Genomic DNA, 13,091 nt, shown 5'->3' with positions numbered 1-13,091 from the left:
GCAGGAGGATTAGTCAGACAGTGATGTTATCGATGAGCTGTCAAACACCCATGAGGAGCTAGAAACACAGCAGGACCAGCAGGGAAGGTGATGTGTAAACTCTTGTTTTTGTAAGTGAAACTTGCCCACAAGGTCGAATAGTTACTACAGGGTCCAGGAAAGCTCATCAAAACCTGCGACCTCCAGCTGTTTCTGATTCTCCAAACTTAGCCCTGAGTTTCAACATCTGCTTCCGCATAACCTGTCCTGCTTATTTCCTTTCCATGTGTGCACAAACACCTCATATTCAGTAGCCTCTAATGTAGAGGAAGCCAAATGTGTTGCTTGTAAGAGCAGTTAGCCTGTTGCATTTGATGCATTAGAATGGAAGACAGACCGTGGTAGAAAAATTAGTTTGCAAGGAAACAGAAGTAATCTAAATATATATGCCAAGAACAGTAGGTCTTACATTCTTTAGTGTTGCTCGGTGCGTTCTGGCAGGAGTGACAAACCATCCCATAGGCGTTCCTGGGCCTGTTGTCCAACATGTAATACCTTGAAAAGATAAAAATGTAACCACATCAAATGATAAAGCCTGAATGATTATTTGTGTTTCACAACCAATCTTTTATTTTACCACTAAACAATATGCAGAACTGCAAAAACTGATGTTAAAACTACAAATAACAGTCAGCTGATGGGACCTCTCCACATTCTGCACTTACTCGGTGCATGAGTATGGAGAAGGAACTCAGGTGAAAAGTTTGACTATGTGGAAAAGTGCGCATAATTGACGCCCTGCAGGCACTAAAAATGGCTTGGTACAGATAATGCCATCAGTCATGAAAAGGTCACGCTGTACAGGAGGAAAAAAAGAGGGAAGAGAGGTAAGAAAGATGCCAAGGTACAGAATAGATGAACATTATTAGATCTTTTTACACTTGAGGGCACGAGGTCCGCATTTCATACAGCAGGCATACAACCTGCAGGTAAGCTGGAGTTGGCTGCAGGTGCGCCATATAGCGTGTGAGCACATCTCAGCTCAAAGTAAGTTGAATAAATCAAAACTGATCACCCAGCATTAAAAAGTATTTAAAGGAGCTATAAGTAATACTGACACCTTGCGGCTCAAATTGGTACACCAGTTTGCCAATCACAACAATCTAATATGCCGTTTTTTAAATGGTCTGTTGCTGTTGTGAATTTTTACTTACATAGGATGTGTCTCTGATGTTGTGTTGTGTTCTATTTCTGGCCCGCTTCTCTTACTGGCTTCCATGTTAGCAGGCTGCTGCTCTTTTGCCAACATAAAATACCAAATGCTGTGCTCTGTGTTGGGAACCCTGTGAACTATCACATGATTGGCTGAGGAACCAGGAAGTAAACACCGCCTACACTCTGAACCAAAGTCATTCCGGACCGTACCACTAGGTTTGAAAGGAGAAAGACATTGTTGATGGAGGGGACCAATTGTTTATGAGGAATGTTACTTCCATCCCAGGTGACAAATGAGAACAATTTAGGTGGATTTTATAGTAAATGCTTACTTACAGCTCCTTCAACATTTGGATCAGCCTAGCATGAGAACACAATTCAGCTGGAGTCCTTCGCAAAAGTATTCATAACCCTACTTTTTTCCATATTTTTGTTACATTATTTAACCCACAACCTTCCTTGTTGGGAGTTTCTGTCATAGGCCAACATAAAGTAGTGCATTATCATCAAAATGTTTAGATTTTATATATTAATATTTTCAAACGAAAATCTGAAACATTCAGCACTCCTTTATTCTGATAACCCCAGGTAAAAGTCAGTGCAATGAACTGCTTCCAGAAGTTACCTATTTAGTTGATCAAATCCAACAGTGTAAAATTTTATCTTGTATACATTCCGCTGTGCTATAAAGGTTTCAGATGTTTGCTAGAGAATGCTAGTGAAGAAATTACTTCATGACCAGGGCTATCAACTCTCACGCAATGACCGTGTGACACACGCATTTCCCTGACTGTTCATGGCATTCTTCACGCAAAAAAATAACAAAGCCCATCTGGGCTGTGGATGATCCATTCACAGCACTGTCCACTCAGAGCTCGGTTTAAACCCCACCTTCTAAGGAGCTGTTTCAGCTTCTTTCACAGTTTGCCTTGTGGCCATCAGTAATTCCTGTGCAGTTTCTGTTAACAGAGCAGCAGGAAGGTACATTTGGGATCTGTTTCATTTCATCCATTCATGTGGGCCTATCTAGAAACAAAATATGTTTTCCAAGAATAAAGCAGACAGAAATCTGGAAACGACCACAGAGTTGTTTACTTATTGAGAAGGTGCAGCAATGAATGGAGTTTAAACAGACATGATTCTCCTCGTTTATGTTGAAACAATAACGGAAGAACAGTTGTGTGTTTTTTTCTGTTTTAACTGAACAATAAAGTGTTGATACTCCTCTTTCACTTTTTAACACAAGTAAAACATCTCTACTTCCATAAATGTTCACGCTGAACTTTCTATAGAAGTGGAACACATCAGACAGGTCAGGAATAAAGTCGCAAAGAATTTTAAGCAGAGCTTGATTAAAAAGTAAACTAAACTTTGGAAATCTCACAGGGCACTGTTCAGTCCATCCTCTGAAAGTGGAAGTACTTAACTATTAACCACCCCAGACAAGGCCATATAACTAATCTGAAAAACCAGTAAAATAACACATTAATCACAGAAACAACCAATAAGGTCATTGATACTCTGTAGGAGGTCTACAGCTCATGTTGGAGGATATGTGAATAGAACAACTATTAGTCAATCACTATACAAATCTGTCCTTCATGGCACCTTAGTTTAGTTTTAAAGGCACTGGAGGCTAATGTGGCTAATAATAAACACTTATAAATGGTTGAGATAGGCTAAAGCTGAAAACTAGAGCAGACAAAGGTAGAAACCTAGCCTGCCATTATAGTTGATTACTAAAGAATATTGTGCAAAATTAGTTGTACAGGAATGATGCTGAATAAATGCATATTTGTTCACACTGTAAAAAAAGAGTTTTGCATGCACCAGATCCAGGTTTGTTGGTTTTAAAAATGCAATATTTTTGAGTGTAGGATTATCTCTTATTTGTCCTTCAGTTTACATCAGCAGTGACATTATAGGCTAGTGACCTCATTGGCATTGAGAATTATGCTGTGTTAGTTGAACTCCTCATTCCTTATTCCTATTTAGAGATTTTAGGAAGTCATTTTGACCCTGGGGCATTTTTTCTCAGTCAAACCTCAGAAAACATTTCTGAGCTACCATGTATTCTTGGCTGAATTCAGAAAATACAAGATCTGGACCCTGTGTAATCAGAATAGATGGATGTGAAAGAATGTGCTTTCATCAACCATCCATACATGTGGCCTCCAATGTTATGTCTAATCTTGAAGTATTGAGATCAAGAGTAAGCTGCAGTGTTTTTCTTGTTCTTCATCCATTAAGCTCAAATTTTTCATCCACTGTGACAAAGAATTTAATTTGATGATACAGATTCAAAATCCAAGCCATTCACCAGTGGATTATTGACAATAAGAATATGTAAACATTTGACAGACCACCATATCGTTTCAGAAGGCGAGCGCCTCCACTTTTATTTGTGTTACTGGGGCTCACGTCCTTTAAATGGAGTTGCAAGTTTGTTTTGAGCACCATTTTTTGTAGAGCAACTTTGAAGTCCAATAATTTAATCTTTCTGTTACTCTGGGAATAATTTTCCACATGAAAAAAAGGATGAAGCCATGCAGATGGACACCGTCCATGTAAGTCATCCAGAAGGTTTAAGCACTGAAAATATTTCAATGCTGATTTTCAACAAAACCTCCATGCATACAAAAAAAATCCATATGGTTTCAGTGTGTCAGATTTACAAAGTCATGTTTATGCATGACCCTCTTTTTAAATCCCCCTTGCTTGCTTCACAAAGAGGGTTAACCTTACTCAAAGCAAGAGACTCTAAGTCAAGGAAAAATGCTGCAAATAAAACTGAAAGGGTTCTTACAATAAAACCAGGCCACCATCAGGGGATCCTGGTTTTATACATGGCTTTTAACAGCTCCATAATTAACAAGGACCTCATGGGCTACTCTGATTAAAGCTTTAAACACATATGCACACATACCACACTTTTTAGACTTATTTACAAAAACATTTGAAAACGATGTACTAATTTCTTTACACTTCATAATCATGGACTAATTTGGGTCAGTTTATCACAAAAAAATCCCAATGAACTTTTAATCTTATGGTTTTGACCTGAAAAAATGTAAGGCTAGCCTATGTTGGCACTTCTCGTGCAATCTGCTATTTATTTCTAAGGTGTCCTCTCACATGGTAAATTTAGTCCTGAGGCGAGACTTCCACAAGATTCTGCATCAGTGCCCTAACTCATCCTGATTTAGTTGGTGGTGGTGAGCAAGTCAGGACATATCCTGTTAACTTTAAAGCTTGTATTCAAGACAAGTGAAATAACAGAATAATGTTTGGGTGCTTTTAAAGTTTAAACTCTTTTGATGACCATCACTGCTAAGGAGTAATTTTATTTAGGTGTGGCTGATTTAATTAACATGATTGTGCTGATCTGAAGGGCTCCATGCTCTCTGGCTCCCAATTCCACAGTAGAACCTTCTCGTTATTTTAATCACACAAATTATATGATGTATTAGACTTGGGGCACATGTTTTGTGGAATCTAAAACCGTGTTCAAGGCTAAAACTGTAAATTTTGTAATTTACAGTTTATTTGTTCGTGTATACCCATATCCTAAATTCCCAAAGTAATTGGCTACTCTAAAAATAAAATATAGTCCCGTCAAAGCAAGCAGAAGCTTTACTAAACATTTGTCAGGAGGCTATTTCCTTCAATCTTCTAGTACATATGGGAAATAACAGCTGGAAGGACCGGTAGAGAACATAAACAACTTTGAGAGACAGTTGGCTTTAGTTTTTGGAAAGCAATGTTTTACAGATGTTGGAATGGTATAATACCTGTCAACTGTGGAAAAAAAAAACATTTGGACAAACATGATCTACATGAAAGAGTCTATTCCAATACACCTTTACCTGAAGAAAGGTTTGTTTAGGAGGCAAAACAGATTTAAAGTCTGATGAAAAGTGTGCTTCTTTCATTGTAAAGCAGAGATGGAGGGATCTTGCATAGGGATTATAGTGCAGCAAGTTGCACAGGAAGAAAGTAGCAAAACATTTACAGTGAAATATTTATAGAAAAAGCCTAACTTGAAAAACATCAAGAGCATGCTACACAGTTAACAATTCCTAATCCTGAGTGGAAAAAAAATTACGACAAAAACAAATGTGTAGTTGGATTACAATTTCTTTTTTAAGAGTGGATGACCCATGCTGCTAGGTAAATTCTTTGTTCTTTTTTTGGCTTTTTTTATTTGACAGAGGGAAAACTGTGCAAGAAAAGTAGGTCAGAGATGTTAAGGCTGAGTTATACTGGCGCGTTAGGTTGTCACGCAGGTCTGTGTGGACTGTGCGCGAGCCGACAGAAGTGCTATAGACTATATACTTGACATGGACGTAGGCGCAGTATTCTCCAAAAACACAGGGGGGCAGTACTCAGCATAAGTAGTGGAAATGCAATAAACAAGAGAAGATACACACACCGTATAGCATTGCCGAGTGCAATATTGTAAACAATATTTAAAAAATAGTTGCTGAGTTTATCGTAGCTAAACCGAAATAAATGAAGGGTTAGAGATGTAAGAATATGGTATGTACTTGGGAGTAGCATGATGAATTATGCAAGTGATTTATTATAAATATAACAGCTAACCTAAAAGTATGGGCAGGTTGAAAACAAGGACCAGGAAGTGAACAACGAGCATACCAGAACAGGGGAGCATAACGGAGGACCTGACGGCGAGTGTGCGTGAGTTGGCGGAATAAATAGCAGAGTAGACAGAGGGAAAGGCAGGTGAAGCAACTAGCGCAGGTGAAGGAGATGAAGGTAATTAGTCTGAGGGGGAGAGAGAGCAAAGGCATGACTGGGACAGGAGGGAACATAACCTAACAAAACATGGTGAACGAACAGATATGACAAAATAAACTCACTAACTGAGCTGAAGACAGGCCGGCAGGAAAACAATTATCTAACTGGAACAAGACTAACAAACTAAAAGCATAACCAGAACTGCATGATTGGTGATTGGCAGATCAGATGATGAAAAATATTTTTTTTTCCTGTTCATTAAATGCATAGAAGTTACAATGTGAGTACTTCAACCAACAGCGGATACTTTAATGCACCTTTCAGTTCAATAAAAGACAGGTAAAAGGAAGGGACATTTGCTTTGATGCATTTCATATTATGTTGAAATCAAAACTACTACCTTTATGAAAGAATCTGAGGCACTTTTTTGTCTTTAAGGTGTTATGGTCCGTAAAATCAAAATGTACGCTGGCAGATTGGACCGTAAAGCAAACTGGAAATTAGTATTGAGGAGAAAGAGCCTGATAAGTGAATCTCAGTCTCCATTTGAGGTAAAACCCAGAGTTTTCTCTAGGGGCCAAGTGAGCGAGTAGGGATGAGGAAGCTCAGAGAGGTACAGCGTGGAAAGGTCATTCAGACACTTAAAAACGGAAATAAGAATTTTAAAATGAACTCTAAAATGCACTGGTGACCAATGGAGTGAGGCCAGAATAGGGGTAATATGCTCCGTCTTTAGAATACCTGTTAACAGACGCGCAGCTGCGTTTTGAACCAGCTGTAGACGAGAAAACAACAAAGACTGATTCACTCCAACATAGAGTCCATTACAGCAATCCAGGCGGGATGATATAAAAGCATGGATCACTGTTTCAAGGAGCTGTCTTGACAGAAAGAATTTAAATTTTGCCAGCTGCCTTAAGTGATAAAAAACATGATCTAACAACTGCTCCGCTCTGACCATCTGATTTAAAATCACTGTCTAACTTAAAACCCAAATCAGTGACACTGGGTTTAAAATATGCAGTCAGGGGTCCCAAATCAACAGTACCGGGGTCACTGGAGCGACTTGGATATTGAAGTTGCCGCCAATGGTTTAGTCATCAGTGTGCCTTACCCTGGTAAACACGGTCCACACTCAGCGTCACTTTCAGCAGTCCCTGCCACACGGACAGTGGCTTTGTAGAGGGCATCGCAGTCCTTGTGGCGCCTGCAGATCTCATACTTTCCTTTGGAGTATTTCCCCTGCGGGCACGGCACGCATGCAAAGTCCTCGTCCTTTACACCGTAACCACAGGTCTGCAAAACATGTATGCGTTTTAAATACCCGCAGACATCCGAAACTGTTTGATAAAAAAAAAAATGAATTCTAACGTCATTCAAAATGTGCTTTTCCCATCAGTGGAATTATTCATTACTATGATGTGGACAGACAAATTCAAATGTGCACTGTAAACACTTAAAAACACCCATCTGTTTCCAGATCAGTCTTTAGCACAAATCTGGCTTTACTCTTCTAAGATGACAGGGGAGAAATCTGATTGGTCACAGAGGTCTACTGTGTGTGTGTGTGTGTGTGTGTGTGTGTGTGCACAGTTTTCCATGCATGGTAGTGTTTAAGATGACCAACTCCTCGTATTGTTTTCTAGCATCCATCTTCTTCAAATGACGCTTCCTCTCTGAGGGGAGGCCGGATGGGCCACACACAAAATCACACATGCTTGAATTTACAAAAACATACTCTTTCTCCCTTCTTTGCCCCCCTCTTTCATCTTTAATTTCCCTCTTACTTTCATCTGTCTATTAAACAGGCCTGTGCCTCCTAGCTGTAGGCTAGAGTAGGGTGGCTGTAAAAGAAATTCAATATTCTCGCCCTTTCAGCGTAATTGTGCACTGGGCTATCAGCAGGATTGTGTCAGTTTGCGTTAAAGCTGAACTTGGATCTTTTGTCTGCAGGCTCACTGTGTCTCTGCTTCTGTTCATTGCCTTAAAGCAGTTCCAGAGTGATTGAAAGCCTCCGTCTTTTCAAAGCAAATTTGTGGGCATTTTGAATGTTCCTTTGAGCTCTGGAGATGGACAAAACCCAACAAGCAGACGCCTTTGTGAGATTCTTACATGGGTTTTTTTCAAAGTTGGCAGGGAAGGGATGTAACATAAAATCAACATGAATGGCAAATGACTGATAAGGCCTCAGGTAGAATCAAAGAAAAGTCGCGGTGCAGCTTAAACTGCCAGGGCACACGGGAGTATACAAAATAATAATCCACCTGGAACTCTTTAAAATATTGCCATGTTACAACCACAAACTTTAATGTATCTTATTGGGATTTTATGGACCAATCGGAGGCATATATTTGTCCTTTACTGTGATCTCTCCTATGTGAAACGCAATGTGAAAAGCTATCTGTGGCAGAAAACTAGCATACCACCTAAAGAATGAAACATGGTGGCAGAGGTATCACGCAGTTGGGAGGCTTTTTTCAGGCGGGACGGTTTATCGACTGACAGAGTTGAGACTGAGATAAAAGGTTTATATTCCAGCGGAACAACAATAGAAGGCTTTAAATCAAAGCATGTTGTTGCTTTCAAATTGTTTAGTCAAAGCCCACATCTAAATCTAATTAACAATCTATGGCCAAACTTTTTTGTGTGAATATGTGATTAGCTTATTGGATTTTTTTCTGTATTGTAACCTTTTTATTTAAAACTATTAAACTGTATTGTACCGTTTTTATTTGAACACTAGTTTGCTGATTTGCAATGACCCGGAAGAAGTCCACAAGCCAAAACACTTTGGTCTGTGAATAAAATAGGTTCCAAGTATTTTAAGTGTTGCTTAAGTTTTCATCTCCCCAGATATTTGACCCGCTTCATGAACTTTGGAAGTTGGTGAAATTGTGCCAGAGATGTTAGGATTTCTAACTGTAGACGTGCAAAAACCCCAGAAGGCTTCCGGCAGTAACTGCAGCGGAATATACTTCAACAAAGTATATACTATACTTTGTTGGAGGAGGGCTGATTCCAACTTTTCATATTTTTTGGTAAATAAATGTGAAAACCATATATCTTGTTCTTCCACTACACAATTATGCACCCAATAAAAGACACTGAGGTTTGTGGTTAAAATGTGACAAAAAAACAACAACAAAAAATAAAAACATTTAAGAGGTTGGGAATAATTTGGCAAGGCGCTCCAGTTCTGATGCTAAGTGGCTTTAACACAACATGTAAGCTGAAATGCATCACTCACTAAATCAACAGAAGAGGACATGTTAGCTTGATTTAAATGTGTTTACGTTCATCTTAAAAAAAAACATCAAAATTTGAACGCAACCCCTTTAAAGGGAGCCTGCGATGCCTTTGTAACGGTGTGGCTTTTATCTGCCTAAGTGTGTGTGGGCATGTTCTCTGTGAAGTTTCTGCTGCGAGGATGGTTGTCCCTTGATTAAAAGCATGTCAAGACACACTCTCACCCACATGCAAGAAAACCTCAGGGAAATGAAAGAACATGTGAATTAAAGTTTGTGGCACACTGAGGATCAGAGCAGCTGGAGAAAGTGCAATAGGGGGAGGGGGGGGGGGGGCTTCATTATTCTGCTTTTTTAGGGAAAATGTTGTTTACTAGTGGCTACAGTACTCCTTACCAATGGGCTTGCTGCAGACTTCTCTCACTGACCCGTTCTCCAAAGAGAGAAGTGGATCATTTTGTTGGAACTCATCACATTGTCGAGGGAAGTACTTATGTATGATGCATGTACGGTTGTATGATTGAAGGAAAAGGGAAATTGAGGTTCAAAAAGCAGCAGTTTTTTTTTCTATCAGTCTAAAGCAAGCACAAAAATGACAATGAGGTCTGCTTTTTGGGTATTGGAAACGGAGTGTGAAAAGAATCAGTTCATGAGTTCAGTTGCAAAACATTAGTTTTTCACAGAAAAGCGATGGTGTTTATATCTGCGCCAGCACTTGATTTATCAAGATGAGTCAATGTGAGCATATAAGGACCTAAAAGAGTAAGAGTGGAAAACAGAAATAACTACATGTGGAAAATTAAGGTTTATTTAGATGATGATTCTTGTTCAATAACCTTGTGTTACATTTATGTTTTTCATTTAAATTCTTTGGAGAGAGAAATTGTCTGGCCTGTCCAGAAACTTGTCAAACACAGTTGAGAACGTTTCTAAATACTTTTTTTTTTTATGTCAGAAACTGGGCCCGATCTGTTATATCTGATGTCTCTTTGAAGATAAATAAATCATTTGTTTAAAAAAAAAAGTTATTTGCGTGCGCCACAGCAATAAATCCTGTATAGGCTGGTTACCAACACAACAAGTTTAGAAAAAAAACCATTTCTAACCTCTAAGATTTTCCATCATTATGTTCCAACTATTGAATGTATTTTTAATGAAATGCCAGAGACAGTAGCAAAGTAACTCAAGTTTTTTGTAAAATTAGAGGGTTTTCATTCCATTATTGCTTGTTTGTGTTTCCAAAAATATAAGTGACAGGAAGTAAATATTATAAACAACTCTTTTGTTTATAAATTAATATATTTTCATATGATATTTAATTAGCAGTGGGAATAATTGTTCAGTTTTTAATTTTAAAGGACAGAAATGAGATCATGTTTAAGTAGTATGTTCTATTTTATCTCATAGGTTCCCACTTTAAAAGCTTATGTTGCATTCAATTTCTACGAGGAAGTCGGAAATGTATTGTTGCAAGTGCAAAAAAAAAACAAAAAACAGAAGTCAACTCGGAATGTCAGAGGTCCCTGGTAAACCCAGATTTCGGATTTAATATAATGGCCGCTGTGTATAGAAAACCATGTAACAATTGCGAAAATAATCTGCTTATTTCCACTTTTTGTACCTCATTAAAACAGGGACACACAAAGTATTATAGTTATGAGCCATTTCTTTTAGTTTTGGAGAACACAGAATTTTTTTTTTTTTATTCCCGCTTTTATTGCAAATAGTACAAAGAATCTAAACTATGTGCAAATCCCACTTTGCGCATAGCTGCTGTCCTACTTGCAACTAGAAAAAGCTCAACTTTGGTGTGACATCATTCCAACAACCGAGTTCTGACTTCTGGGCTCTGCTCTGATTCGTTAAACTTACATAAAATGGGTATAATGTAAAGCTCAAACTCAAACTAAACTCAAAGTCCAACATATCATGACAGAATAGCTTAGGTTTTGTCACCTCTGACCCAAAAATATTTCTCTTGCTTAATTATATAATTCCATGAATGATCATAGGTAAATAGTGTTTGAGCTACCAAAGAAAGTACTTAATGATATTTTTTTCATCTCCGGGATTAAACCAGACTGGATTTTTTTTTCTTATTTAAACATTATTATGCTGCTTAATTTTTTTTTTTTTCACTGTTTTACTGTTCCCTGTTTCATGTCTTATCATTGTGCAGCACTTTAACCAAAACGGGATTCTACATGTGCTCATAAACACAACTGCTATGATTTGATGCCTTTAGCCGCTACTTATTTTATTTGATGAATAGGGAAAAAAATGCAGAATTGTATCTGGGTTGTCATGGATTTATCCATTAAAATGTGCATATTCATGGGGGCGGTGGTGACGCAGGGGCAGGGAAATGCAACCTTCTCTCTCCACCCATTTCCCGTCCAGGAACTGTCAAATATAAGCCACTAAAGTCAAAAAAATAAATAAAACAATATCTGCACATTCAGGTGTCATAAAAGGACACAACTACATCTTAAATCAAAGAAATACTCCTGCAGTCCCCAAATAATTATACTACGTCTCCATGTTCACTCTTGACTGTCTCTTTGAGGAGGGTGTGGCACCCCGGGGTGCCCACTCAAGCATTTATCTGCTCTGTGTTTACTTTGGCTGTCTGCAGACTGACTGACGAGCCCTAAATCACTGTGGGACTACTGCAAATCATTCAGCGTAATGCATGCCTTCACACCGGAGTAAATGAGGGCAATAAACCATAAAGGAATTGTGCATTTGAATTAAGGTACCCTTCACTGTACAGCTATGAGCGCGTGCGTACGTGTCTGTGTCTATTGTGGGTGGTCTGAGCAAAACTGACACATGCTAGGGTCATAATTTCCATTTTTTTTTTCTGGTATTTAGAAGTTTAAATGTTGGTCATCCTTCAAGCTTCCTGTCCCCAGCTTCCTGGAAGACTTTAAACGGGAGAGTCTAAGCCCATGAAAAAAAAAAAAAAAAAAAAAAACACGGTAAAAGCTGCGCAATTATGATCCCCTCAATCATCTTTGCATGTTTGTGAGTGCTCCCACCATATGCGGCTCTTGTCCCGGCTGGCACTGTGGACAGGCCTGGCAGCTGTTGCTGGTCTGGTTGAAGAACTCGTACTCTCCGCAGCTGGAGTACTCGGCGCTAACAAACAGACGAGACACCTGGGGGAACGCAGAGACAGGCAGGTGGAGAACATGCTAAGTGGAGACAAATGTAAAAAGCTGCAAAACAGAGCTTGTGCAAACACAAATGAGACACTCCTATTAACGCAAAGCACACTCTGGCAGAATCAAAAGACTGACAAGCACCACCTGAGGCTGGACTCGGAGGTGATCAGAGCTGCATTAGTGGCCCTACTGCAACCAAAGAGAGAAATACTCGAAATTAGGAAGACAGCGTTTTGTAGTATTTGATCAGATAATTTTGAATGTACTAAATGTGTCGTATGCATGTTAAGGAAAGAGATAATGGTTCGCCTAATGGCATGATCGTATCAACTGATTTTGAATTTTTGTATCATGATTTCGATCCAACGGACCCATTCTAATCCTGCCTGTTGTATATAATTTGATGGCAATGGTATGAATCTGATTGATTGGATTATGTAATTTTGAATAACTGGAAATGGACAGGACCTGATTTTTAACTTGTTAAAGAAAGAAAATATTTTTGGAAAATCAGCAGCACCAGAATTATGGCAAATAATTAATAAATAACATTCTTTATTTTGTAAACTTAGCTTAGGCAATTTTAAATGTGTTTTGTAACGTTTTGAAGTTGTTCAGAATGTCTTTTAATTAATCAAGCAATTTCTGTTTCCCAGGGGTCTTATGATGAAGTGACACAGGCCAATTTCTCTCAGCCACTCTTCAACCTGGGAAAGTAATGTAAATG

General features: G+C 38.7%; 1 protein-coding gene across 2 annotated transcripts in view; it reads right to left on the bottom strand.

Moving 5' to 3' along the window:
* Positions 1–13,091, bottom strand: part of edar (ectodysplasin A receptor) — a 71,797-nt gene that overhangs the window by 36,045 nt on the left and 22,661 nt on the right. For both annotated transcript variants that reach the window (XM_036139508.1, XM_036139507.1), the window contains exons 3-5: positions 12,239–12,358; positions 7,067–7,248; positions 449–534 (exon numbers count right to left, since the gene is read on the bottom strand). In XM_036139508.1, coding sequence (XP_035995401.1) covers positions 449–534; positions 7,067–7,248; positions 12,239–12,358 — 388 coding nt within the window. The remainder of the gene's footprint in view (positions 1–448; positions 535–7,066; positions 7,249–12,238; positions 12,359–13,091) is intronic.

This window comes from Fundulus heteroclitus, chromosome 7, assembly GCF_011125445.2.
Source record: "Fundulus heteroclitus isolate FHET01 chromosome 7, MU-UCD_Fhet_4.1, whole genome shotgun sequence".
Classification (NCBI taxonomy): Eukaryota; Metazoa; Chordata; class Actinopteri; order Cyprinodontiformes; family Fundulidae; genus Fundulus; species Fundulus heteroclitus.
Note: the sequence above shows the minus strand (reverse complement) of the source record. Positions and strands in the feature narration are given on the sequence as shown.